Consider the following 27,341-nt stretch of genomic DNA (forward strand, 5'->3'; position numbering starts at 1 on the left):
CCATGCCTGAAATGCTCTCATGGGCTTTTAACCAGACCTGAATGCCTTAAGGGCTGATTCTGAGGCCAGAGTGCTGTTTAGGGCATTTGCCATTCTATGAATCTGCTGTGTATCCTGCTTCCCATGTTGGATCATTCTCTCCTTTTTAATTCTATCAGTTATTATTAGCAGACACTTGACTTGTTTATGTGATCCTTTTGACACTTAATCATATCATTAGATCAATTATGAACCAAAACTGATCACTTTGACTAGTAAGATGGCATTGGTACCCTGCTTGTTTTTCTTATTCCATGCCCAGCAGAACGGCAGTGTAGCTCAGTCTTAAGTCCGCAACTCTGGGTATCTGTGTGGTGCCGGGAGTACACTCAGGAGGCTCATGGCAGCCAGCTCCATGACAAGGGACTCAGAGGATACAGAGAGCCATCCTGGACCCTGGCACAGGAGGTGAAGCTTTGTCCAGGCCCGAGAAGGCATCTGGGACCCCAGTGGCTCCTCCTTCCCACCCTGGCTTCATTTGTTTTCCTCATTAGCACACAGCCCTAAACCACTTCGGTTCTGCAGTTCACAGGGGCCTCAGCCAGTTACTGCTTCCTGGTCTTCAGGTCAGGGGGCCAGCTTGTGTCTAAGCAGCTGTGGCCCGGGCACAGTGGGGTGCTTTGACTCCATCGTGGAAGTGGGGAGCCACCTGTTCAGCTGCAACTGTTAGGGTGACAGTCCTCAGAGAAGAGACCGCAGGCTGGGCAGACGCTCCCAGACCTGTCCATGTAAACAACTTGGCATCCGATCTGGAGCCTTCTTCCCCTCAGTGAGCAGGGAGGGCAGGATGGGTTTGAACTAGAATCCTCTCTCTGCATTCCCAGCTCAAAGCACAGCTCCACCAGATACTGTTTTTTTTTTTTTTAAAGATTTATTTATTTATTTATTTGAGTTACACACAGAGAGAAGAGGCAGAGAGGCAGAGAGGTAGAGAGAGAGAGATAGAGAGGTTTTCCATCCGCTGGTTTACTCCCCAGCTGGCTGCAATGGCCAGAGCTGCCCCGATCTGAAGCCAGGAGCCAGGAGCTTCTTCCGAGTCTCCCACATGGGTGCAGGGGCCCAAGGACTTGGGCCATCCTCTACTGCTTTCTCAGGCCACAGCGGAGAGCTAGATCAGAAGTGGAGCAGCCGGGTCTTGAACTGGTGCCCATGTGGGATGCTGGCACTGCAGGCGGTGGCTTTGCCAGCTACACCACAGCACCGGCCCCTCCATCAGATACTATTAGATTTCTTCACCAGTGGTTCCCGATCTTAGCTGCATATTTTAGTAATTTGGAGAAACTTAAAAAAAAAAACAAAAAAACAAACTCTAGGCCTAGCTCTCTACCACTTAAATAAAAATATCTGGGGTGGGTCCTTAGGCATCAATAGTTTTCAAAGCCCCTCATTGATTTTTTTTAAAAAGATTTATTTATTTATTTATTTGAAAGGCAGAGTTAGAAATCTTCCGTCTGCTGATTCACTCCCAAATGGCTGCAACAGCCAGACCTGGGCTGATCCAAAGCTTGCAGCCAGGAGCTTTTTCTGGGTCTCCCAGAAGGGATCCAAGGACTTGGGCCATCCTCTACTGCTTTCCCAGACCATAGCAGAGAGCTGGATCGGGAGTGGAGCAGCTGGGTCTTGAACTAGTGCCTATGTGGGATGCCGGTGCTGCAAGCAGCAGCTTTACCCGCTTTGCCACAGTGCACCCCCCCCCCCATTGATTTTAATATGGATAGACAGTGGAGCTGAGAATTGCCAAACACCCTGCAGGGGTTGCCAGTATCATGACACTTGCCACAGGTGACATATGTACTCCATGAGCACACAGCCCAGTGTCAGTTGCCCAAGGAACTAGACCAGTATGGGTGCCTAATCTGGGGGCCTTTAGTGACTTTAGTGTGTGCATGGGGACAGTCCCAAACACTGGTCTGCACTTGGGAGCTTGTTAAAATACAGATCCCGGGCCTGCAATTCCAGAGATTGGAATTCAATCAGGAAGTCCTTATTTCTAATAATCTACCCAGGCTACCAGGTCTAGGACCCAGAGATGTATTTCAGGCCTGGCATTTGTAAAGCGGGGAAGCTTGTGGCTAAAAGGCTGAGAGCTGGCCTGTGTTCAAATCCCAGCTTCATCACTTCCATACTGTGTGGACCATGGGCACAATATGTAACTTCTCATTATCCTAGTTTCTCCGTCTGTAAGATGGGCATACTTCTTTCTTAATCATTGTTGACTCATGAAACATAGTAAATACTAGCTGTTATTATGGAACCACTTAGCACGGTGCCTGGCACAGAAAAGCCCACAAGCATCACCCTTATTCTACGCATATAAAGGAACGCACACTTTAGGAGTGTGGGTAGACTCAGCAACGTTATGACCAGCAAACGATTAGGATGCCATAGCAGGTGACACGAACGGAAGCAAAGTGTGGAGGGGCAGTCCTGTTCCACTCTGCAAGTCTGTGTTCAGTTTTGGAGGCTTCCTCATGGAACACAGCTAGTAAGGAGGAATTCACTACAACGGGGAGAGGCCTGCGGCGCACAGCGCGGGGCAGTGACGGCAGGATCCTGGAGCCTAGACTCTGGGGAAGAGGGCTCATCCGACGCAGCTTTAAAGACAAAACCTAGACGTCAAGGGGGGAACCGGCAGAAATCTGGAGCTGTCAAAGATGACAGAAGCTGCTTTGGGTGGCGAGGGCTCCATTGGGTGCAAGTGTCCTGGTGGGAATGTCGCTACATAATTGCACGAGTTTTCTCCTCAAACTGAAGTTTTCAGACACTGAGAACAGCGACCGGAAGATGGGAGAAGCGGCGAAGGAGGGCAGGCGGGGCCATTCTTGCACAGTAACGTGTTGGCTTTGCCTTGCAGGATGACGTGGCACAAGCTGAGAACGCAGGCGAAACAGCAGGGGAAGAGGGCGCAGCTCCTGGGGAAGGGGAGACCGGAGAGAAGAGTGGAGGTGAAGCTCAGGCGGACGGCGAAGGCGGGACCCAGGCAGGAGGCAGCGCGTGCGGAGGTGGCACGGAGGCAGGCGGAGGAGAAGGACCCGGAGGTGGAGGTGAAGGTGAAGCTCAGACAGACGACGAAGGTGGCACGGAGGCAGGCGGAGGAGACGGACCCGGAGGTGAAGGTGCAGGAGAAGGTGAAGCCCAGGCAGGAAGCACAGAGCCCAGCGAAGGTGATGGCGAAGAGGAAGTGCAAGCCCGAGATGGTGACGAGGGGGAGACCGGATGCCAGGAAGCCAATGCCGGACACCAGGGCGAAGCCAAAAGTGATGAGAAAGGTACAGACGGTGAAGGAGGTGATGGAGGTGACAGTGAAGAGGAGGAAGAGGAGGAAGAGGAGGAAGAAGAGGAAGAGGAGGAGGAAGAGGAGGAGGAGGAGGAAGAGGAGGATGGAAATGAGGAACCTCTGTCCCTGGACTGGCCTGAGACCAGGCAGAAGCAGGCCATTTACCTCTTCCTCTTGCCCATCGTGTTCCCGCTGTGGCTGACGGTGCCGGACGTCCGGAGGCAGGCGAGTGTGTCCAGCTGCACCTCGGGCTGTGTGGTGTCTAGACACCCAGCAAGGCGGAGGGGGAGGGAAGGCAGCAGCTAGGCAGGGTCCCCCCACTGGGATCTGGCATGAGTCCGCACACCTGGAGGGCCCCTGAGCCCAGCGGAGCCCACACTGATGGCTGGGCGCCGGCTCCGACTTCCCTGTGCCTTGCAGAAGTACACTGCAAGCAGGGTGGACTCCTCTCCCTTCACTCCCATCCGCACTTCCTGTCACCGGGAGTGACACCACGGCACCTCCTCCGTATTCCACAGGGTGTTCTGAAAACCAGGGTGCTAACTGCTGCTCCCCACCATTCCTGTTCACAGGGAATGGTCTGATGTACTCTATCCAGGGTGGTCCATGTTCTGTCTCTGGGTCCACAGAGAGGCAGGGCAGTTTGCAAATGCCAAACCCAGTGTCTAGATGGGGCTGGCTCTGGGGCAAGCAAATAGCTCTCCTGTTTGGTGACGCCAAGCACCCCTTAGCAGCCCTCCCACTTTCCAACCCTTCTCTTCCCACCCATCTCCACAGCCTTGGCTCGGAAGTCTCAGACCTCCCCATCACTTCCACCTGGACTTGTCACGGACTCTGGGGCTCCCTCAGAAGGGCCAGAGGCCTTCAGCTTCTGCCACTTATTTCTCTTCCAACAGGAGTCTAGGAAGTTCTTTGTCATCACCTTCCTGGGATCCATCATATGGATAGCCATGTTCTCATACCTCATGGTGTGGTGGGCTCACCAGGTGAGTGCCCGCAGCAGCAGAATCCCGTGGACACGGTTTCCCTTGAGGAGGAGTTCCCGGCACCCAGGGAGCACCCAGGACCAAGGGGACATGTGCAGTTTCTGTGTAGTTGGTACAGACTTAGGAGACTTTCAGTCCCAGAGAATGCAGTGGCTTTTCCACCTTACAGAGCAGTCACGCTGCCTCGTGTGACCCAGAAAGCCCTTCACATCTGGATTCCAGCTGCCCCTCGGCCTCACACCCTGCTTTCTCTGCTAAGTCCTCCAACCTTTCCCTAGCCTTGAGAGCCTGCACTCGCCTCTGCCCGCTCCCTGGCATCCATGGCCCTTGTGCTCTGCCTGAAGTGGGCGGAGCTGGGACTGGGGGCGACAAGCTCCTCTCTCAGCAGGCCGCGGGCAGGGCTGGTGCTGTGCTTAGGCCCCGAGACCTGGCAGCGTCCGTGTTTGACAATGCAAATGTTGACACGAGCACGAGAGCTGTTCTTTAGAGGAAGGCAGAGGTGTCAGAGTTGCAATGACAGCGACAGCCCATCTGCTAGCATGGAAGCATTTAGAGCCTCTCCTTGTGGCCGACCCACTGCCTCATTAGCCAGGACTGAGCTCCCTGGAAGGTGTTTAGTTCGCACAAGGTGGTTGTGGTTGGGGCTGTGAAAATGTCTCGGGGTTTCACCTGCTGCTGTCATGGCTTCTCCTGCTTTTACTAGGTTGGTGAAACAATAGGGATCTCTGAGGAGATCATGGGCTTGACAATCCTGGCCGCAGGCACGTCCATTCCCGACCTCATCACCAGCGTGATCGTCGCTCGGAAAGGCCTGGGAGACATGGCTGTGTCAAGCTCTGTGGGCAGTAACATATTTGATATCACCGTGGGGTGAGTGGCATATTACTTTCCAAGGCATGTTAAGTGTGACTGGAAAAACATACCGCGTTGGCTCTGTTCACTGGTTTTTCTCGTTATACACCGAACAAAAGGGTTTTCCTATTGTTAGCTTCTGCAAGGCAACGAAGTGGCCTCCCGTCACAGCCCCATGGGATAACAGAAGTGAAGTGCAGCCTGAAACCTCACAAGAACTTACAGATGAATTGAAAAGTCAAGTTCCTTCCATTCCGTTACCAAATACAACCACAGAGCTTCAGCGTGATGGAGGCTGGGCTGAAGGAGCCAGGCTTGATTTCACTTCTTGATACTCCTGCTCCTTTGTGTTTGCCCTGCTAGTGCAGAGGCTTAGAAAAGAAAATTCTCGTCCAGGCCAACGCACACCTTCCGGGCCCCACCTCCCCCCAGCCTTCCAGGTGTGCGTGTCAGGGCAGAGCACCTGGCTGTTCTTACTTCCCCAGTCATGCCCTGGATTTGTTTGCCTTAATTTGAATTTGTGTGTGTGTGTGTGTGTACAGGGCAGGGGAAAGGCTTGGAGGGCCCTGGTCACTGAGGAATTTAAGGAAACCTTATCCCGGGGTAGCCTTATGAAAACAGACATTAAAGTCATGGATCCACTGACCTGGGTTAGTCATATGGAAATCATTAAACATGCAAGAAAAGCAAAGCTCAAACCCAGAACAATTCAGGTGACTCTCGGCTCTCCAGGTGCCAGCTGTGTCTCTGGGCAAGTAATTCGAGTTCCATGAACCTTGGTTTCCTCATCCCTGAAATGGGGAAAATTTCTGTTCTACTTCACTGCTTTTTCCCCCACCTCGCTGGTAGAGAAATACATGTTTTTGCAAATGATAAATTACTAACTATGTATATGGGATAGTTACAAACATGAGGAATATTCACAGTGTTTTTTCAATCTTGCAGCTTGCCTGTTCCTTGGCTGCTTTTCTCTCTCATCAACGGATTGCAGCCTGTTCCCGTCAGCAGCAATGGCTTATTCTGTGCGATTGTTTTGCTTTTTCTCATGCTGCTGTTTGTGATCTCCTCCATCGCATCGTGCAAGTGGAGAATGAACAAGATCCTGGGCTTCACGATGTTCCTCCTTTACTTCGTGTTCCTGATCATCAGCGTGATGTTAGAGGACCGGATCATATCCTGTCCTGTGTCCGTCTGAGGAGTCACATTTGCCGACACTGGTGGTGGATCAGAGCCCGTGCCAGAAGTTAGCATGTCTCACTGATGAAAGAGTGAACACGATGCAGGACAGTGACCCGAGTGGCCCAGACCTCCGACGTGAATGTGATCTGGGACGAAGCTTTATCCTCGGAAACACTCGCAACTCTGCAGGGGCTGCGTTCCTACCCCTGCTCGTGCACACAGCTATCACGGGAAGGCTGAAGGATCCCTGGAGGCAGAGGGTTTTCTAATTTGAGCTCTAACTGGGGTGTGGGTTGGGACAGGCACAGCAGCGGAAGACAAGCTCCATGCTCTCAGCCCCTGATCGTTCCTGAAAAGCTGCTGGCCCAAAGATGCACACGAGGTCTGAAACTCACCCTCGTGGTGCCCAGCACACATCTCGCTTAGGTATCCTCTCTTCTCCTGTTCAAATGTGAGGTTCTCTCAGCTTTCTGATCACTACAGGTTCAGTTTTGGAGTTTAAGGGGCTAAGGCTAAAGGAAAAAAGGAAGCATAACAAGAATAATTATCACTCCACATCACAGTCCAGAGAAACAGCCGGCAGTATTTTCTAGCTTAAAAAGACTACATTAGCTCTTGTTGCATTTCTGAGAAATGAACATGTGTAATTTGCCCTTGAGTTGGAATGCGTGGAGATTAGGGAAGGAAAAGTCCAGAATCAGTAGAGTGAAACTGGCTTAGAAATTAAGACACCCAGTGAGGCAGTGCTATTTTTGCATGTCAACCTGTATAGGATTATAAAGCCGGAAGACTGCTTGTGTGGTTTCTAAGTGGATTTTAAGGTGATAACAAGGAGAAAAATCCAAAAATCCTTAACACAGCGACAACATGGTAAGAAGAGTATTACCACTTCCCAGACAGCTAGGGTAAAGGACACCAGTATTTTCAACAATTCTACGGCTCAATGTTTTATGTGGCATTTGATGTGCTTGTATCTTAAATACCTCTGCTCGCTGCTCTTACCAGCATCAAGTTAGGAGACACACTAGCAATGGAGCAGTTTTGTTATTGTTTCTAGAGAAAAAGGAACTTAGGTGACTGCAGGTGCTGGTGGTAACCGGGGCTTTAATCACCACACCAACGCAAGAATGAGTCACTGAAGACAAGATGGCAGCACAGATGCGGGGAAAAATCAGTAATTTTGGTGTTGAAGGGCTATATCTTTTAAGATGATCTGGTTAATTTAATTGCCTCATTACTCCAGGATTCTCAGTCTTGGAAATAATTTTTATTAAATTTCAACAAATTATGAGTCCCAGTAGTATTTTACTTAGCAAACATGGACGGGCTCATATCTATCTTACCTTTAGGTTACTTGAGTAAGAATGCTCAAAAGAAGAATGAAGAACATGAAATCATGTTACGACTCCACATTCTAAAATTAATAGCCTCTTTCCTGATGTTGCACTGCTGCATCTCTGTAAACCATGGCTTAAGAACGGAGGAGGAAACAATGCCTGTGGAAGGGAGACCCTAACCTCAAACCTCTGGGCATCAACCTGGTGTCTGTGGCCAACTCCAGCTAGCCTCGGAGACGGCAGCTCCTCCCCAACAGCCTGAGATCTGCCTCTCCATTAGACTGGAGGAGGAGTGATGGCAATGAAGTGTTCTGTAATGACAAGGTGCTCAAATGTCCATTTAATGATTCAAACCAACTCTTATGATCTAACCTCCTTTTCCCATTCAGTTTGCTGAAATTTTGGTATTTCCCTTTGTCTCAAAAGAAAATTCCGGTCACTTCATACCTATGACAGGAAAGGTAAAGTACAAAAAACGGAAGCTGGGTCTTGATGGACGGTGAGAAATTCATTGGGGGAGAGAAGGAGATTTAAGGAGATAGAAAACTTATATAACCTCCAAAGTCAATTTGTTATGCTTGAAAACTGAAATTTTTGTTATATATTTATAAACCTGTAACTATTAAAGTCATGCTTTTTTAGAGGTAAAGTACCATATAAAAATGTCAAGTTAATATTCAGATGGTCCTCTCATTTGATAGGCAAAATGATCCGTATAGTTACCTGGGCCAAATTTCAGGTCATTCATTCATCTGAGAAAGGCCCAGTGTGGGATGTGAATTAGAAGATGGGAGGCCGCATGGTCTCCTTCATCCTCCGTGAGGGTGCATTTCCTTGATGGTAACAGGTTTGGGCCAGACTTTTAAAATGTGAAATTCTTGCTAATTTTAATAAGTTAAGATTGTATATATTATGAGAAAAAAGGGATCTATTTCAAATTTTGGAAAATTGCTTAAAGGGTATAATGCACTTCGAATGTTATATTGTACTATTATCAATAGATCTGAAAATGGTTTTATTACATTAGAGGCTTGGTCTTTTAATAGCACTGCCTATATCAATATTATCATTTATTTAAATATTGAGTATGAAAGAAGGCAGGAATTGGAATAAATGCTTTAGGGCACAGTCTGGTAGATAAATGGGAAGAATCACCCTGCAGGTGCAGCTGGTGATGTGTTCTGGGATGGCTCACTATGAAAGATGATGGCTTATGAATGGGCTTGCCCATTCCTGGGGGGTCACTAGACCCTGCCAGCGTACCCTGGCCCAAGCCGGCCTATGAAACCAAAGGCACGTTTCTCATCTTCAGCACCTTCACTGTGAGATAAACAAGCAAAACTAGAGAATTTCACTTACAGAAAAGTCCATCAGTTGCTCCAATCATTTTTATAATAGTATTACACTTGAGTAAAAAAATTTAAATACAGAAAGAGGGAGCCACCCAAATAAACAGCAGTTATGGACAGGCAGCAGTAACTTTATCAAAAGAGTCTGTTACTGTCTCAGGGCACAAGCATATGCAAACAGACTTTGGAATAACAGATAGAAATTCCTATGTTCATCTGTGCACTAAAATAATAAATTCAGCAAAATTGCTTACTTTGAGGCCAGAGCAAGAAGGCAATACGGACAGGTAAGACATCAATACTGAGGATATTAAGGTAAGCTGGTACGCAGCTGCTATGGTGTTCAAGTCAGAAATAAAACTGAGTCTTCTATCCAAACAGGAAGGGGAAGAGCAAGCTAACCACAGCACAGAGACCAAGGGCCCTTTCAAAGAGGCAGCCTGCTCTCTCCCGTCCTGCTCTGAGACAAAGTGCCCACCAGGAGCTTTCCAGTTCTAGTGGAAGAACGAAAACAAAGCCAGGCTGTTGCACATTACTCTCCCCAAAAAACAAAGCCACCATCGCCACCACCACACCATCAAAAAACCAGGGAGATTTTCTTACCACACACTTACAAAGTATTTGAAAACACAATACAACGTCTATGTATAACTGGCTAACACTTGCTAATTGCACTGAAGCATCATAATTATCAGCATAAATTAAAAAATAAGTTATTTATTGCCTAAAATGTTGAACCAAACATTTTCTGGGGCCATTTATATACAAAAATAGGGAGACATATTAGAAAACCTAATAATAACCTGGTGGTTATAGGATTTTAAAGCAAAAACAATTAAAAGAAAAAAAATGACAAAATCAGAAGATGCACAGCTACATAATTCCCTGTCTGACGGTAGGAGGAAAAAGTTGAATATCTAAAACACTATATAAAATACAAACATGTGACATTCAAAACACAACAGGAGGAGGCAGTAAACAGATTACACCAGCAAATAGCATGGTTTACTTTCAACAGTTGAAGCACAGAACAACTAAGAATAAGAAAATAAGAGATAACATAACAAAAGAGTGTTTCTCTCCAATATGAGTGGCCATGATTCTCCAAAGTGTATGTCCGACGGAGAAAACTGAAGAAAAGTTTGTACAGAGTCATTGAAGAGGGATGATCTGTATTATAATTTTCTCTCGAGGAGGGTTTATCAATTTCTATTCATGTTTTAGTATTTCAAGACTGACTTTGTGCAGTAGTATTCCTGGGGATTAAAAATAGGGAAATGTGATGCTATCCAAAGAAAACTCAGGATGGGGGAGGAAATAAAAGTTACAATCACTTTTCCAAATGAAACTGAACCAAAAAGAATGAGCTCTGCATCACTCTTTGTCAGGCATTTCAAATAAATAAACTACGACACCTACATAGTATTTGTGTTACAGAAAAAGTAAATAATAGTGCAAGCTGTGTTTATATGAGAATAAAAACAAACAACAACCAAAACTAGAAGAGAATCCCAGAATCCTATTTGGAGGGCTTTTTATGGTCAATGCCAAAAACTCCCCTAGCAGTGTTTCTCTCAGTGGACAACTTTCAAATGATTTAGAGAACAAAAGACAAAATTGGAATGTTAGGCTGGGTCCGACTGGGAGAGGGCAGGGCTGGCGCGGTGTTAGAGGAGAGGCAGATCCCTGTGCGGAGCACCACGGTTTTCAAGTAAGCAAGTTCAGCTCCCAACCGAACTGAAGTTTTACGTTTTTAAACTCCATTATCTCCCGGAGTAGAAAGCTGGGAAATGTTTCAGCTTGGTGCTGTTCACTAATAGTGTGAACTCAAAAGTGTTTTTTCTGCAGGTGAATTGATTCTATGTCTCAGAACTCCAACATAGCTCCAGTCTAAAAGTTGTGGACTCAATTTGCTTCATACATTGAACTTGAGAACATCCATTTTTTTTTCTGTCTTTAAAATGGCTAAAGATTACCTCTATTAATGATGATGTGTGCAAATGTACATACAAAAACACACTGAAAATCTTTTTTTATCAGAAATTACCCAGAGAAAGTCATTAGAAATAATGCAACTAAAATTTTTAAAAAAGTATTTAATACTCATGATGTTTAAACAACTTATTGTCTGATTTCTGGAAATTTCTGCATTCAGGTTCTACAAACTTCAGATTCTGAGGTTTGTTAAAAAATAATTAAGTTCCTCAATATGGGAAATTCTATCAGGATGTATACTTTTAGAGGGTTATTACTGTCTGTTTTTGAAAAAAAATATTTTTAATATTTATATATAGTATTAACAGAATACTTCCATAAATCATATTTCAGATAAATATTTTATAGTACAATTTGTGTCATACCCAGTATTTTAGACATTAAAACAAGAGTAAAATTTGGAATAGAGTCAACTGTCTTATTTCCCAGTGTAGCAGTGTAGGTTTTTATGTAGAATATTAAAATTTAAATCACTACTTGGATTTGGGAGCTGTTCTTCTCCCTGTGGATGGTATGTATTTATTATCAGTAGAGAAAATTTTGCAGCCTGGCTCTCCTTTCACAGGCTCAGTGAGTCAGGCAGGCGGCGCATACTAAGCCTGCCATGACTCAGCGCAGTCGGGCTTAGGGTACTAACAAGCAATCCTAGAACAACACCGACACTAGCACTGACGTTTTAAAATTCATTCTCCCAAGTAATAAAAAATATATAGATAGATATATATACATATAGAGAGATCTGCAGCTGTACTAATTAATTACTTCAAATAGCAGCAGACAAGGAAAATAAATGCTTGTTTTGTAAGTTTAAGTTCATTTTAAGTTTGCTATATTAAATTTAAAAATTAAAAAAATATCAACTTACTATAAACAATTTAAAATATGTATAATACAACTTCATGGTCAAAATATCTGAATAGGCTATGAAAAACAGGAGATACTTTGATCTCACATTTCTGCTGAGGTTCCATACCTGACTTTCCCATCTCTTTCAAGAGAAACCATAACAGAGTTGTCTATTTTATGGCAACTAATTTCCTTTAGGGGTTTCCTCATCACAAAAATACTTAATTATTTATTATAGGAGAGTTAAAGGGGGGAAAAAAAAAAGAACTGGGGAACCAAGTGGCTCTCTCCTTAGTGGTCACAGTCTCTCCTCAAAACATCTGTACAGAAACCACCTGAGCCTTCTGAACCATTTACAAAAGCGTTCTCAAAGATTGAAGAAAAAAGTTTAGAGTTCAAAAGCGTTCCTTTATACACCAACTGTACATATATATTGAGTGTTCTCACACACACACACACACACACACACGTCTTAAAGATAAGGCTCTCCAAAGGTTTTCCGACACTCCATCACCCCTGTGCTTGGTGGTCTGTCACAGTTGTGTGTGCTCCTGACTTGACTAGGTGTCAGACGGTCATATGCCATCTTGTACTCCTTATCAAATGCATCTGTAAAAATAAAGGCACAACAACATTTATGTCTGATGTAGACAATAATCAAGCTTCTGTGATATTACAGGACCACAAAATTACAGACCAAGAAGTAATCTCTAGGATATTTCTGCCATCCAAAGGACAACAAATTACAAAGCTAGGCACCTGTGCATTTTAGAGCTGGATGGCACAGACCAGTGAAACCTAAAAGAGTTTCATGATGCTAAATTTTACTTATTTTTAAATATTTGAGAGAGTGAGCAAGTATCCACCTGCTGGTTCACTCTTCAGATGCCTGTAATGGCTAGGGCTGGGCTACGGCTGAGCTAGGGCTAGGCTGAAGCTGGGAGCTGAAAACCTAGTTCAGGTTTCCCATGTGAGTGGTGGCAGGGACCCACATAGATCTATCACCACTGCTTCCCAGGGTCTGCAGTAACAGGAAGCTGGAGTCATAAGCCAGAGCCAGGTGTCAACCCCAGGCATTCCAATGTGGAATGCTGGTGACTTAACTGCTAGGTTAAATGCCCACTCCACCTATTTTTTTTTTTTTTTTAGGGAAGGGGGAACAGCATTTTCCATGAAGATTACTCATGTGTCTTATGCTCCCACCCAACTCCTCCATTACTCCCCTCTTTTGTGCTAGCTAGATATTTTCTAGGGTGCCCTTTTAATTCCCTTATTTCCTTCACTATTTTTTTATTCTTATCTATTCCTGCAAAATATTTTTTCAGAATAACTATGCAGGCAACATTTCTCAATTTTCTTATTTTTAGTAGTCTCCAATGTTTTACAACCATTACAGTAAAAAACAAATATTAAAAGATTCTGCTTAAAATCCCCTAGTTGGAATTTGAACCCACTCATTTTTCCCTCTTTCTAGTTGGAAGGGGAGCTCACCATTTTCATACAGTATTTATTTACAGGTTCAATACAGCTGTACTTTAGTGTTCTCCATCAAATATTCCTTAACTCTAAATAATTTCTACATTTCTACTGGGCTTCTCAAAATTTTCCCAGTTTTATTTCAACTAGGTGGTGAGCAATTTAATGTGACTTCCAAGTAGTGTCCTCTGATTATATTTTTCTGGATCATGCTTCTTTTTTAAAACAAAGACAACTATGTGGCTTGGGTTTATATCTAAATCCTTTAAGGCCATTTCAGTGTAAGCCAATTTCCCACTGCTGTCTTCTATATGAGCAGACTTATTTTTTTTCTAACTAAATTAATGTCCTTGTCTTTATCCTTTAAGTGCTTATTTAATTTAAAATATCACACCCATTTCACTCATACACACCTTTGCTCACAAATGCTACAATCTTTCTCTTGGCATGAAGGCTGAAAATTCCCAGAAGTCACCTCTGGTCAGATGGTACTGAGAGACCCAGTCAGGGATGGTGCCCGCCCTCTGCTTCACTAATCACGCTGTCACTCACCCCGAGTGACTGCTGGGAGGCAGCACACGGGGTGGGGGGTGGGGGGTCCTGGCTCTCTATTCATGCTTCATCGAGTAACTTATAAAAGTGCATATATGCTTATCAGACATTATCATTATGACTCTGATGCCACTAATAAACAGCTGTGTTGCTTTAAAAGTCAATGCAACTGCTGATGTTAAAGAATTTTAGGTCTTTCTTAAGACCTGCATACAATCACCTAAGAGAAGCAGAATCCATCACATATATGTTAATTGGTGAATAGGCTTAATTAAGCTGGCACCCACAGTAGATACCACACAAGAAACCTCTTAATCATATACAAATTATCCAAAGAGAAGGCCAAAACTCTGCCAAAGTCTCTCAAGGTCTGACAGCAATCTAAATTCAGTTGAACGCTAATTTTCTTACTTTGGCCTACCAGTGGACTAGTTCTTCTTTTTCTTAGGACCTAGAAATGGGAATCAACAAGAGGCTTGAAATGGAAGCTTAAGAGAGGCTGATACAATAATAACTGAGAGAAGGTGGTGACCAACCAAAGTCTGGGAACTTCTAGCATGTATATTTGGCTACCTGATTTTTTTTTTTTTTAAGTTTTAGTTAGTTATTTGAAAGGGTGACAGGGAGATCTTCCATCTGCTGGCTCACTCCCCAGTTGCATGCAACAGCTGGGGCTAGACCAGGCCAAGGCCAGGAGCCTGGAACTCCATCCATGTTTCCCACGTCACTGGCACTTCAGCCATTGACTATTGTCTCCCAGGGTGTGCATTAGCAGGAAACTGGATTGGAAGTGCAGCAGGGACTCAAACCCAGGCACTCTGATATGGGATGCAGTGTCCCCAGTTGCATTTTAAGCTTTGCATCAAATGACCAGCCCTCTTTCATTCTTTGTGAACAAGCTTAATGTCATTAGTGACATAATACAATAGTTAAAAGCATGGGATTGGAAATTAAAACTGTTTGGTTCCAATATGGATCTATTATTACTATGAAACTTGCAATTAAGATATTGAACTTTCAGACCTTCAGTATCCTCAATAACATAAAAGTAACAATGGTTTCAGTGTCATAGGTAGGACTTTTAAAAGAATTATGTGAGATGATACATGGAAAGCATGGGCTACAGTTTGAGCCACCTAGCAAGCAGTCAACTTTTATTATTTATCACTGTTATTACCACTAATTTTATTACTACAATTATTACCATCATTATTATTACTACCAGGACCATAAGGCAAAAACAGAAAACAAAACAAAAAAAAAACACAAAGAAATAATTCTTCTAACAAGTTAATATAATAACAAATACTATGAATATAAAAACTTTGAAAATATACTATGACATATAAATATTAAATGTTATATATTATGCTGAATTACCTATGTCAATGTTTTCTCTTCCCAGTGCCACAAGTGAGAGAAATAGTATTTCTCTGTATAAACTCCTGGGATGGGGCAAGACATGGAGAAAATATTAATACCCATGTAGTCTATATGCTCTCTATAAATGCTTTTAAGCTAACAGAAGCATGAGATATAATAACAAACTACTAAGCAAACAGTATGAATCTTCCTTAGAGGAACAATGTATTTGTTTAAGAGAGTGACTTACCTCTGTCTTTTAAAGTGTGGACACTTACTCAGTGTCTCTAAAATCTGACTCATTGGGCCATAGACGTCATTCATTTTAATGCTTTTAACTATACTTTTCAATAGCTCTTGGTTAAATGAGCTATCACTCTTTTGTAATAAATGGACCATGGGATACTTTTGGGCTGTGAAAAGAAGAAAAGAGCAGATGAAGGAAAATGATCTGTGGAGAAAGGAGAAGAAAATTAAGGAGCAATAACAGCTAATACAAATGCTACAAAGCACTTAAAATAAGGGCAACATATAAAGGAACAGAAATCTAAGAATGAAGACAGCCAAAAAGGAAAAAAATTCAACAAATAATAACCAAAATAGCTCTAAAGCTTTCTGCAGTTCAAATAGACAATAACTAAAAATACTGTTTCCTTTAATAAAACCCCTTAAGGAGATTACACAGCAGCAGTCTGAGATGCAGTCAAACAAAAAAAAAATAAGTAAAACAAAGAAACTGGGACAAGCAATGTGCTGAAAGCTGAACTGTACAAAACACAATCGACCCCTCTAACACATACACAGCGCCCCCTAAAAACCAAATCAAAAGAAAACCAAAACCCAAAACCACCTAGACCTCCACAGAAGGTAACACTAAAAAAACAAAGTCAAACTTAACACTCACTCTCAAACAAAAGAGTACGATTTTGACCTGTAAGACAAAAAGTAGTACAGTAGAAGTCAGTTATACATTAGTTTAGCTATTTAAAGCAGGCATAGAGTGCTCTCACAGGGAAGACGTCACCATTCCCTGACGGTACTTACTGTGAGCATTCCAGAGGATGTACAAGGGCTGTCCTGGATCCTGATGTAACTTCATATTGTCCCACAACATCTGTATCAAAACATGTTTACTATCTTCAGACATACAGTGGCGGGGAATCTGTGTTACGGAATAAACAAGCATCCATTAATGATTCTTACATGATCACTTTTTGTAAATAGCTTACATAATCTTTACACATTTTTAAGGATACTTGTGCATGAGAGAGAAAGGACAGAGAGACCTACGTACATGCATTTGATATCTACTACAGGAAAATACTCAGAATGAGAAGTTAATGATTTAAGGAGGTAATTGCGGTGAGGGAGAAAGAGTTCCGTGAAGGGCCAATCTGGTCCTCCTGCTCATGTTTGATGAGTCCAGGGGTCCCACTCTCTATCAGTCCAGTAGCCTAGCCCAAGTAAGTGTGAGGTAACCTCTAGTCACTCATTTATACTGCGCCTGTACAGTCACAGACTGTACAGAAGAAGAAGCGAGCGAGAAGACAAAATTCCTGAACTCAGACTGCAGTTTAGTGGTGGAGCTAGCTTCTGAAAACATAGACTTTTATAGAACACAGCAAAAATACAATGAACATGCACCAACCTAACTGACTAAATGTTAAGCAAACATTCAGAGTAAAGAAATAAAGAAAATGGTATCCTATGGTTGAAATATGAATTACAGAAATCCTCCTAAAAACTGTTAGGCTTGTATAGCATGAGTGGGGTTAACTCACAAACTCTTAAGAGTCATTTCCAATTTATTTTTGGAACATTTTTTTTTTTTTACTTCTGATTTTTACTTTTTAAAAATATATATATATTTATTTATTTATTTGAAAGTCAGAGTTACACAGAGAGAGGAGAGGACTGGTTCACTCCCCAATTGGCCCCAATGGCTGGAGCTGTGCTGATCTAAAGCCAGGAGCCAGGAGCCTCTTCTGGGTCTCCCACGTGGGTGCAGGGGCCCAAGGACTTGGGTCATCCTCTACTGCTTTCCCAGGCCATAGCAGAGAGCTGGATTACAAGTGGAGCAGCTGGCACTCGAACCGGTGCCCATATAGGATGCCGGCACTGCAGGTGGTGGCTTTACCCACTATGCCATAGCACCGGCCCCTATTTTTGGAGCTTTAACAAACATTCAAGCACATTTTGTGTAAATTGTAGAAGGCTAAAACAAAACAAACAGAAAAAAAACAATTTTATTGTTCTTTCTAGACTGTAAGAAGAAACAAATTTTTTGTAAATGCAACTACAACAGTTTTATTTATCTAATGATTTAGATGGTTATTAAAACCACTTAGTGGGGCCAGTGCCATGGCGTGTTAGGCTAAGCCTCTGCCTGTGGCACCAGCATCCCATATGGGTACCGGTTCATGTCCTTGGGCCCCTGCATGCATGTGGGATACCCAGAAGAAGCTCCTGGCTTCTGGCTTTGGATCAGCTCAGCTCCACCCATTGTGGCCATTTGGGGAGTGATGCAGGGGTTGGAAGACCTCTCTCTCGGGCTCTCCCTCTGTCTAACTGTGCTTCTCAAATAAATAAACTACTTAGCATAAAAACAAACCTTACTTTTTATCACTAGGAATATGCAAACATTACATGGTAACAGTGTCATTGCCTTTTAGTTGATTTTTAGTCTCATACCTTTGAATACTTGTTACAATGCTCAGAAGAAAGAATCAATCCAGGTAAGTTACTGGGCAAGTCAAGGCGTCTGAAATACCACACAAGGTTCCAAAACACAATGGGGTGATGGTCCACAAAGTCTGCCACTGCTATCGCATGATCGCCTTCATTTTCCAGTAAGCTTTCCAGTTCCTTCCAGACCACTAAAGGACTAAGATATGGAACAGTGACAGGATCTGGACTTGGAAGGTGCCATTCTAATCCTAAAGAATCCTGTTGAATAAATAAAACCCATAAATGGTAAATAATATAAGAATGATTTTTATTAAACCATTAAAAAAAACCCCTGCCAATGATTTTAAAGGTAACACAATTACATCATAAAAGAGACAATCTTCTTGACACTAACAAAATTGAAGCTTATAAGGCTTTTTAGGATAAGGGGAACAAAATCATTTGTAAAGGAAAAAAATTGCAAAATACATACTGTAGCTCCTTGTAAAGTAGCTGGCAGGCTGCCTGTAGGAATGAGTTTCTGTCCTCCAGTATCTTCCTTATCCAAGGGGCCATAAGTACTAATGCTTCGGGCCATTGGAAATACTGGACATTTTGACATGGTTGTTTTTGATCTATTAGCAGGGATCTGAATACTTCGAGCACAGGAATCTTCCTGCAGTTTAGATTTACTTTGGTGTCAAAAAAAGAAAAAAGCACATCAGTGTCTAGACATATTTCATTTTATCTGGAAGAACTATGTTCTTCTCTTTAGAATTGGAACCAGAGACAATAAAATAAATCTAAAGAAGTGTTACTTAGGCTTCAGCTGGAAATAGGATATATTTTTAGGAAATGTAGTCATGTCAAATTTCCTTTTTTTAATCAAGGGAACTTTAAGTAGTCAAGATTCACTCACTCATGCGAAACACTTAGTGCACAACCGTTATGTAGCAGGAATCACACCAGGCCTTAGGAGTGGGAAACAGAGCAAATGCGCACACACTCCTTTAGGCATCACAAGCTCGTAGAAGAGGGTCAAAGACAAGGACCCCAAGAGAACTAAGATGAAAGGAGGTGCGTTTGTTTTCACTGCGTAAGTATTTAGGATCACACAGGTTGCATTAGTCTGCCAGTACCATATAAGCATTTCTTTTACACATGCAGCTGCCAACATGGTTTCACCTCTCTAGCTACCTCTGGTCCATTTGGCACTTCTGCAAAAAGGAGCTGATTTCTGCATTTAAGAGAACATTTCCTTACATTAGGCTACTGTGTAAGTCTTAGTTTAGTTTTATAGTTCTTACACTAATGTTTTCTTAGATTATTAGATACTCTACAGTGGAAAATTAAATGTTCCAAAGCAGGAGTTAGCACTGACCTAATTCTTGAAGAAATGGAGATAAGATGGTCATTATAAACCTAAAGTGTTCTACCCATTTCTTTTGACGTTTAAAATACTAGTAAATAAATATTATATAGACACATAGCTTAAACTAGGGATTCATAAAGCATAACATGCATAACATATAACTTTATGTTAGTTATCTAAGCTATTGGCTTTAATAATGTTTTAACTAGGTATAACAATTTAAGGTTATGAATCTACTTTTTATAGAAATTTAAACCTCAAATGGTCTGCTAATTTTTATGTCATACATCTAAAACATGTGTAATATATGTTGTTCCACATAATCATAATTACCTGTTTAGATCAAAATTCCCTTGAACATCGACAGCAGATGTATCAAGACCAGAGGCTGATGTTGAAATGCAAGACCGCCTTGTTTGACTTGAAAAGGAGGATGGAAAGTGAATATTTTCTGTAGATGGGCTTGACTTCAAAAAGTATCTGTAATGTGAATCAAAAGAGCCTTTTGAGAAAAGAGATACTCTAGGAAACATGATACTTAAACACTGAGGGAAAAAAGCATATTATCATTACCTTCCAGGTCGTCTTAAATCTCTGATTTCAATATTCAGAAAGGGCAAGAAAAGATTGCCACAGAATGGGCACGTAGTATTGAGATTTGAATCATCTGCTGTCCAGCCAGCCATGATTTCTTCATCATGGACAAGACAATCACAAGTTCTACACCGAGAACAACTTGAGATGAGAACCTAGGGGAGAAGACGGCACTTTATAAAGCAAGCTGGATTAAACACCATTTCATAAATCCATTGAAAAAGTAAAACTCATCAGGATACAGACATTATAAAAACAAAAAATGGATTACATTTGCTGCATTATTTACTATAATCATCTTTGACTATTTCAGTTAAATCTCTTCCAAAATTTTTGCCTGAAAGAGAAACTTGCATGTAAGTGAGGATTTTCTTCCACTGTAATTACTACAAAATTTGCTGTAGTTTTATTAATGAAAACTAAACTCCAGCATTAATTTCTTAACGCTCAGAACAATATTTGCAATTATTTATATACTATAGCTCAGTGCTACTCAAAGTATGGTTACCACACCTGAGATGGTCCATAAATTCTTACTAGTTTGTGATGGGGTAAATAAAGAAATTATTGGGAGGATTTAGAAACTTTTTAAAGTAATCTGACATAGCCATAACATCTAAGTGTGTAATCAATGTAATTTACAATAATATTAGCTAAAACAAAATAGAAATTAAACAGACAAAAGCAGCTGTGGTCTCCCACCACAGACAATTTAAAAACCTTGCTGTAAGAACCAGGACTGTGGTGTAGCAGGTTAAGCTGCTGCTTGTGACACCAGCATTGCTTATTGGAGTGCTAGTTCAAGTCCTAGCTCCTCTACTTCTGATCCAGCTTCCCGGTAATGTGCTTGGGAAGGCAGCAGATGTTGGCCCAAGTGCATGGCCCTTTGCCACTCTTGTGGCTGACTCAGATACAGTTCCTGTCTCCCAATTTCAACAGCCGTGGCTGTTGTCCCCATTTAGGGACAGAACCAATGGATGGGAGATCTCTGTCTTCCTCTCTGTCTCTCTCTCTCTCTGTTACTATGACTTTCAAATAAATAAATTTTTTTTTTTTTGACAGGCAGAGTGGACAGTGAGAGAGAGAGACAGAGACAAAGGTCTTCCTTTTGCTGTTGGTTTACCCTCCAATGGCCGCCATGGCTGGTGCGCTGTGGCCGGTGCATTGCGCTGATCCGAAGCCAGGAGCTAGGTGCCTCTCCTGGTCTCCCATGCGGGTGCAGGGCCCAAGGACTGGGCCATCCTCCACTGCACTCTCGGGCCATAGCAGAGAGCTGGCCTGGAAGAGGGGCAACTGGGACAGAATCTGGCACCCCGACCGGGACTAGAACCCAATGTGCCGGCACCGCAGGCGGAGGATTAGCCTATTGAGCCATGGCACCGGCCATTTTTTTTTTTTAAAGCACTATAGGGGATAAAGCTGCCACCTGAGATGCTAGCATCCCATATGGACATTGGTTCATATCCCAGATGCTTCACTTCCCATCCAGCTCCCTGCTAATGGCCTAGGAAAGCAGTGGAGGAGGGCCCAATGACTCAGGTATTTGGGCCCATTTACCCATGTGGGAGACTGGAAGAAGCTCCTGGCTCTTGGCTTCGATCTGGCCCATCTCTGGCTGGTGCGGCCATTTGGGCAATGAACCAGCAGATGGAGTATCTCTCTCTCCCCCTCTCCCTTTTAAATAAATAAAATCAATCTTACAAAAAAAAAAAAGAAGAAGAAGAAGAAGAAGAAGAAGAAGAAATAAACATTCAAAGAGAGCTTATATATAACAAGGAATAAATTCAAATGGTGAAAAATGAAAATGCTTTTGTACACTATGACTCTCAAAGTAACCATGGAACTGTTCTAAGAGCAATAAAGTAATATGACTTCAATAATCTGAAATAATGGATATCCAAAAACTGGATTTTCACTTTATTCAGATTTGATAAACATTCTGAAATTTTAGATATTTAGATGCTATATATTTAAATTTTATAAGGATCTCTCCAGGGACTATGAATATTTAAATGTAACATTTATAAGGTAGTACAAGGAAATGTCTGTTTGACTGTACCTCCATTGCATAGTTCTGGAAGATATTTGTATTACTCATGTTGAATGAAGATGTCACTTCCGATTTCCCAGGTAACGCAAACTTTGACAGGGATCCTGTTCATTAGTAAAAAATAAAGGACAAAATCATTAAAATTAATGAGAAAGGAGATAAGCATCTTTTGTTTCCATAAATTCTCATGAAAAAGTAACCTATGAAAAATACAAATGCTAATTTAGAAAAAAAAACAGGTAATAATAAAATTTTCAATGCATGTATTTTGTATTGAAAAAAATCTAAGGAAATGTGCTTTAATTCTACTGATTCCCATATGCTGAGTATATTAAGTACCTTCTGTGTACAAGCTGGAAAGCACGCCAGATGTTTATGATTACCATTGTGCTGGTTCTAGTTCTTCCTCCATAAACACAGTTGCAAGGTCTAAAAAGTACTAACTAAACTTATTTCAAATCACAATAGGATTTAGTGGTAATTCTCTGCCTTATAAGAATCTTTAAAGAACTGGTACAGTAATCTTGCACTTAAACAACTGGGATGAATTCTCAAGCATACTCTTTAAAAAAAAAAAGATTTATTTATTTGAAAGACAGTGACAGAGAGAGAGAGAGATCTTCCATCTGCTGGTTCACTCCACATACAGCTAAAACAGCCAGTGCTGGACCAGACAGAAACAAGGAGCTAAGAGCCTCTTCCAGATCACCCACGTGGGTGCAGGGGCCCCACCCTCTGCTGAGTTGGATCAGCAGAACAGCTAGAACTTGAATTCGCACCCATTGCAGGCAGCAGCTTAACCCACTGTGCCCCAACACCAACCCCCACAAGCAGCTTCTTAAGAGCTACACCAATCTCATACAGTGAATTTTTTTAAAGGAAGCTTTTATTTAATAAATACTAATTTCATAAGTACAATTTTTGGATTATAGTGGTTCTCCCCCATAGCCATGCTCCCACCCCCAAACCGTCCCACCTCCTATCCGATATGTCCTTCATTAAGATTCATTTTTCATTATCTTTATATACAGAAGATCAACTCTATACTAAGTAAAGACTTCAACAGTTTGTACCCACAGACACACAAAATATAAAGTACGTTTGAAGACTAGTTTTACTGTTAACTCTTTTAGTACAACACATTAAGGACAGAGGTCTGACATGGGGAACAAGTGCACAGTGACTCCTGTTGTTAACAACTGACACTCTTTATTTATGACATCAGTGATCACCCACCTGAGGCTCTTGTCATGAGCTGCCAAGGCTATGGAAGCCTCTTGAATCCACAAACTCTGACCTTATTTAGACAAGGCCATATTCAAAGTGGAAGTTCTCTCCTCCCTTCAGAGAAAGGTACCTCCTTCTTCGATGGCCCCTTCTTTCCACCAGGATCTCACTCACAGAGATCTTTCATGTAGTTGTTGTTGTTGTTGTTTGTTTGTTTGTTTGTTTGTTTGTTTTTGCCACAGTGTCTTGGCTTTCCATGCCTGAAATGCTCTCATGGGCTTTTTAGCCAGACCTGAATGCCTTAAGGGCTGATTCTGAGGCCAAAGTGCTGTTTAGGGCATCTGCCATTCTATGAATCTGCTGTGTATCCTGCTTCCCATGTTGGATTGTTCTCTCCTTTTAAATTCTATTATTATTAGCGGACACTTGGTCTTATTTATGTGATCCCTTTGACACTTAATTCTATCTTTATGATCAGTTATGAACACACAGTGAATTTTTTAGGGACTTAATTTTCCAGAACTTCTTTGCTGTTTCTTTCCATTCAGCCTTCAGTTGTGGCTAATATTTTCTTATTTTACAGAACTGCTTATAGTAATGTGTAACAGATATTGTTTACTTTTACTTTAGTTAGATTTAAGTAAGATTTTTTTAAAGATTTTATTTATTTGAAAGACAGATCCACAGAGAGAGAGGTCTTCCATCTGTTGGTTCACTCCCCAGATGGCCTCAATGGCCAGAGCTGTGCCAATCCGAAGCCAGGAGCCAGGAGCTTCTTCCGGGTCTCCCACATGGGTGCAGGGGCCCAAGGACTTGGGCCATCTTCCACTGCTATGCCAGGCCATAGCAGAGAGCTGGACTGGAAATGGAGCAGCTGGGACTAGAACCTGCAGCCATATGGGATGCCAGAGCTTCAGGCCAGGGCTTTAACCCACTGAGCCACAGCGCTGGCCCCAAAAGTAAGCTTTTTTTTTTTTGACAGGCAGAGTGGATAGTGAGAGAGAGACAGAGAAAGGTCTTCCTTTTGCCGTTGGTTCACCCTCCAGTGGCCGCCACGGCTGGCGCTCTGCGGCCTGATCCGAAGGCAGGAGCCAGGTGCTTCTCCTGGTCTCCCATGGGGTGCAGGGCCCAAGCACTTGAGCCATCCTCCACTGCCATCTGGGGAGAGAACCAGCAGATGGAAGACCTCTCTCTCTCTCTCTCTCTCTGACTCTGCCTCTCTGTAAATCTGCCTTTCAAATAAATAAATCAATCTTGAAAAAGTCTAATATCCCATTGCCCTTTTTTTAATATCTATTTATTTGAAAGGCAGAGTTTTACAGTAACAGAGAGGCAAAGATCTTCCATCTATGCATTCACTCACCAAATGACCACAATGGCCAGAGCTGAGCTGGTCCAAAGCTAGGAGCCACCTCTGGGTCTCCCAAATAGGTGTAGGGGCCCAAGAACCTAGGCCATCCTCTGCTGTTTTCCCAGGGACATTAGCAGGGTCAGAAGTGGAGCAGCCAAGACTCGAATGGGCACCCATACTGGATGCTGGTAACACAGGCAGCTGCTTTACCTGCTATGCCATAGCACTGGCCCCAGATATCAGTAGATATTAAAACAACAAGACAAAAGTAAGTGAGTCTGTGGTCAAATCCTTTGTCGACCATGGCTGTATCCTTTTTTATTTTTTAAGGAATATAAATTTCATATGTACAACTTTAGGAATATAGTTATTCTTCCCACTATACCTGCTCTCACCCACACTCCCACCCCTCCTCCTCCTCCTCCCTCTCCCCTTCCCAGTCCCATTCTCCATTAAAATTCATTTTCAATTAACTTTATACACAGAAGACCAACTCTATACTAAGTAAAGATTTCAATAATTTAAACATAGACACACACACACACACACACACACACAACTGTTTGAGAACAAGTTTTACAGTTAACTCTCATAATATAACTCATTGAGGACAGAGGTCCTGCATGGGGAATTAGTGCACAGTGACTCCTGTTGTTAATTTAACAATTAACACTCTTATGCATGACATCAGTGACCTGCCTTGACATGACCTGCCTAGGATATGGAAGCCTTTTGAATCTACAAACTCCGTCAGTTTTTAGACAAGGCCATAAGCAAAGTAGAAATTCTCTCCTCCCTTTAGAGAAAAGTATATCCTTCTTTAATAGCCACTTCTTTCTGTTGGAATCTCAGAGAGATTTTTCATGTAGAATATTTTTTTGCCAGTGTCTTGGCTTTCCATGCTTGAAATGCTCTCACAGGCTTTTAAGCCCGTCCAGGAAGCCTTAAGGGCTGATTCTGAGGTCAGAGTGTTAAAGCAATTGTCATTTTATGAGTCTACTGTGTGGACTGCTTCTCATGTTAGAACATACTCTCTTTTTTAATTCTAAATTTTATTATTACCAAACACTTGATCTTATTTATATGTTCGCTTTAACACTTAATCCTATCTATATGTTCACTTTAACATTTAATATGATCACTTTAACACTTAATATGACATTTTTATCACCCAACTTAATGGGATTTGGAGTCCCATGACAAATTTTTAAACTGTACCCTTAGAAGTCAGTAAAACTGGAGGTGATCTAAATCTTGTCTATACATTGTTTTTATTTCATCACTAAATTTTATGAATGAACATGGGTATTTTTATAAATATAAAGTAAAGGTTAAGAAATGGTGTAAATTACCAGTTAATAATAGAGGGGATAGAAAAACATTAACCACCAGCATAGGGATGCAATCAATCAGTAGATCCAGACTAATGGCCCGATTGCCAATATTGCAAATAAATGACCAAAAAACAAAACAAAAAAAACAACAGAACTCCAGAGCTATCACTGGCCCTAGCCCCTGTCACACTGAGCCACCCTAATGAGGCATAAAGAGAGATCTGAAACCTCATGCCATCCTCTAAAATACTTAGAGCTGGTGTAACTGTTTTTCCTTGATGTTTCCATAATAACCTATAATCCATCTGCTAAAGGTAGTTCAAAATTTCTAATGCCTTCTATTAGCCTTGACCATTGCAGTAATTTATGTGGGCAAGTTACCTTCTGTATCTAATTATTCTACAGCACAGAACATTAAATTTATTAAATATGATTCGGGTTGTAGGTTAGGTTTTTCTTCCAGGTGTGCTCCATCTGTGAAGTTCATGTACATTCTACCTGTTATACTTAACAAATCTTTTAAAGCATGTAACATAAAGTCTTTTATTTTAGAGAACCATATTGAACTATATATGAAATAAACTGTATGCCACCTGGGATTTACTTTATAATTATCCAGTGGTGAAGGAAAAAAATGTTGGCAGCAGAGAGAAGACTGGCTATTTGCTGATAAATGTTGGGTGAAGGATACATGGGGGACATCATGCTATTCCCTTTACTCTTGTGTATGTTTGCAAATTTCCACAATAAAAGCTTTTTGAAAGAGCAAAGGCACAAATGAAAAAAAAAATATGTACTATATTCCTCACACCATATACAATTATACATTTCAAATAGTTCAAATACTGAAATCAGGGTCAAATTTACTTTGGAACAGCCTTGAGCTAAGAATGGGTTTCACATTTTAAATGGTTGTTTATCAAAGAGAAAAATAAATGACAGAGATGTTTGTAGTCCATGAAATCTATATATTGAATAAAGTCTGAAGGCCTCAGAAAATTTTTTTAAAAAAGGCAAACCACACAAGCAACACAAGAAAACACTGGGGAGGGATGGACATCTGGCACAGTGGTTAAGATGCCTGCATTTCATCTCTAAGTGCCTGTGATTGAGTCTCAGCTCGGCTTCTGACTGGGATGGCTTCACGCCTGAATTCTACCAGACTTTTAAAGAACTAATTCCAACTCTTCTCAAGTTATTCAAGACAATTGAAAGCAAGGGATCTCCTTGGAGGGAACTCCGAAACTCTTCTAATGAGGCCAGTATCACTTTAGTTCTAAAACCAGAAAAAGGTACAACAAAGAAAGAGAATTATAGACCAATATCCTTGAAGAACATAGACGCAAAAATACTAAATGAAACATTAGCTAATCAAATCCAACAACACATCAGAAAGATCATTCACCAGGACCAAGTGGGATTTTACCCTGGTATGCAGGGATGGTTCACATACACAATTCAACAAGTGTGATACATCCCATTAACAAATTGAAGAA

The 27,341-nt window shown here is 42.0% G+C and overlaps 2 protein-coding genes across 18 annotated transcripts in view; one reads left to right on the forward strand and one right to left on the reverse strand.

Moving 5' to 3' along the window:
- Positions 1-12,127, forward strand: part of SLC24A1 (solute carrier family 24 member 1) — a 44,173-nt gene extending 32,046 nt beyond the window's left edge. For all 3 annotated transcript variants that reach the window (XM_070054388.2, XM_089310597.1, XM_070054387.2), the window contains exons 7-10: positions 2,894-3,541; positions 4,213-4,302; positions 5,006-5,172; positions 6,100-12,127. In XM_070054388.2, coding sequence (XP_069910489.2) covers positions 2,894-3,541; positions 4,213-4,302; positions 5,006-5,172; positions 6,100-6,349 — 1,155 coding nt within the window. In that variant the 3' untranslated portion in view covers positions 6,350-12,127. The remainder of the gene's footprint in view (positions 1-2,893; positions 3,542-4,212; positions 4,303-5,005; positions 5,173-6,099) is intronic.
- Positions 9,717-27,341, reverse strand: part of DENND4A (DENN domain containing 4A) — a 132,046-nt gene continuing 114,421 nt past the window's right edge. For 5 of the 15 annotated variants that reach the window (XM_089310589.1, XM_089310590.1, XM_051821824.3 and 2 more), the window contains 10 exons: positions 21,943-22,037; positions 19,863-20,038; positions 19,623-19,769; positions 18,411-18,609; positions 17,942-18,196; positions 16,295-16,412; positions 16,155-16,181; positions 15,501-15,663; positions 15,269-15,333; positions 11,101-12,469 (listed from right to left, as the gene is read on the reverse strand). In XM_089310589.1, the coding sequence (XP_089166715.1) occupies positions 12,333-12,469; positions 15,269-15,333; positions 15,501-15,663; positions 16,155-16,181; positions 16,295-16,412; positions 17,942-18,196; positions 18,411-18,609; positions 19,623-19,769; positions 19,863-20,038; positions 21,943-22,037 (1,382 nt within the window). In that variant the 3' untranslated portion in view covers positions 11,101-12,332. Of the gene's footprint in view, positions 12,470-15,268; positions 15,334-15,500; positions 15,664-16,154; positions 16,182-16,294; positions 16,413-17,941; positions 18,197-18,410; positions 18,610-19,114; positions 19,155-19,622; positions 19,770-19,862; positions 20,039-21,942; positions 22,038-26,829; positions 27,122-27,341 lie in introns of those variants that run through there. The other 10 variants (XM_051821826.3, XM_051821820.3, XM_051821822.3 and 7 more) reach the window with 5 other exon arrangements.

The sequence above is a fragment of the Oryctolagus cuniculus genome, chromosome 12, assembly GCF_051225735.1.
Source record: "Oryctolagus cuniculus isolate XC-2025 breed Fujian yellow rabbit chromosome 12, ASM5122573v1, whole genome shotgun sequence".
Lineage (NCBI taxonomy): Eukaryota > Metazoa > Chordata > Mammalia > Lagomorpha > Leporidae > Oryctolagus > Oryctolagus cuniculus.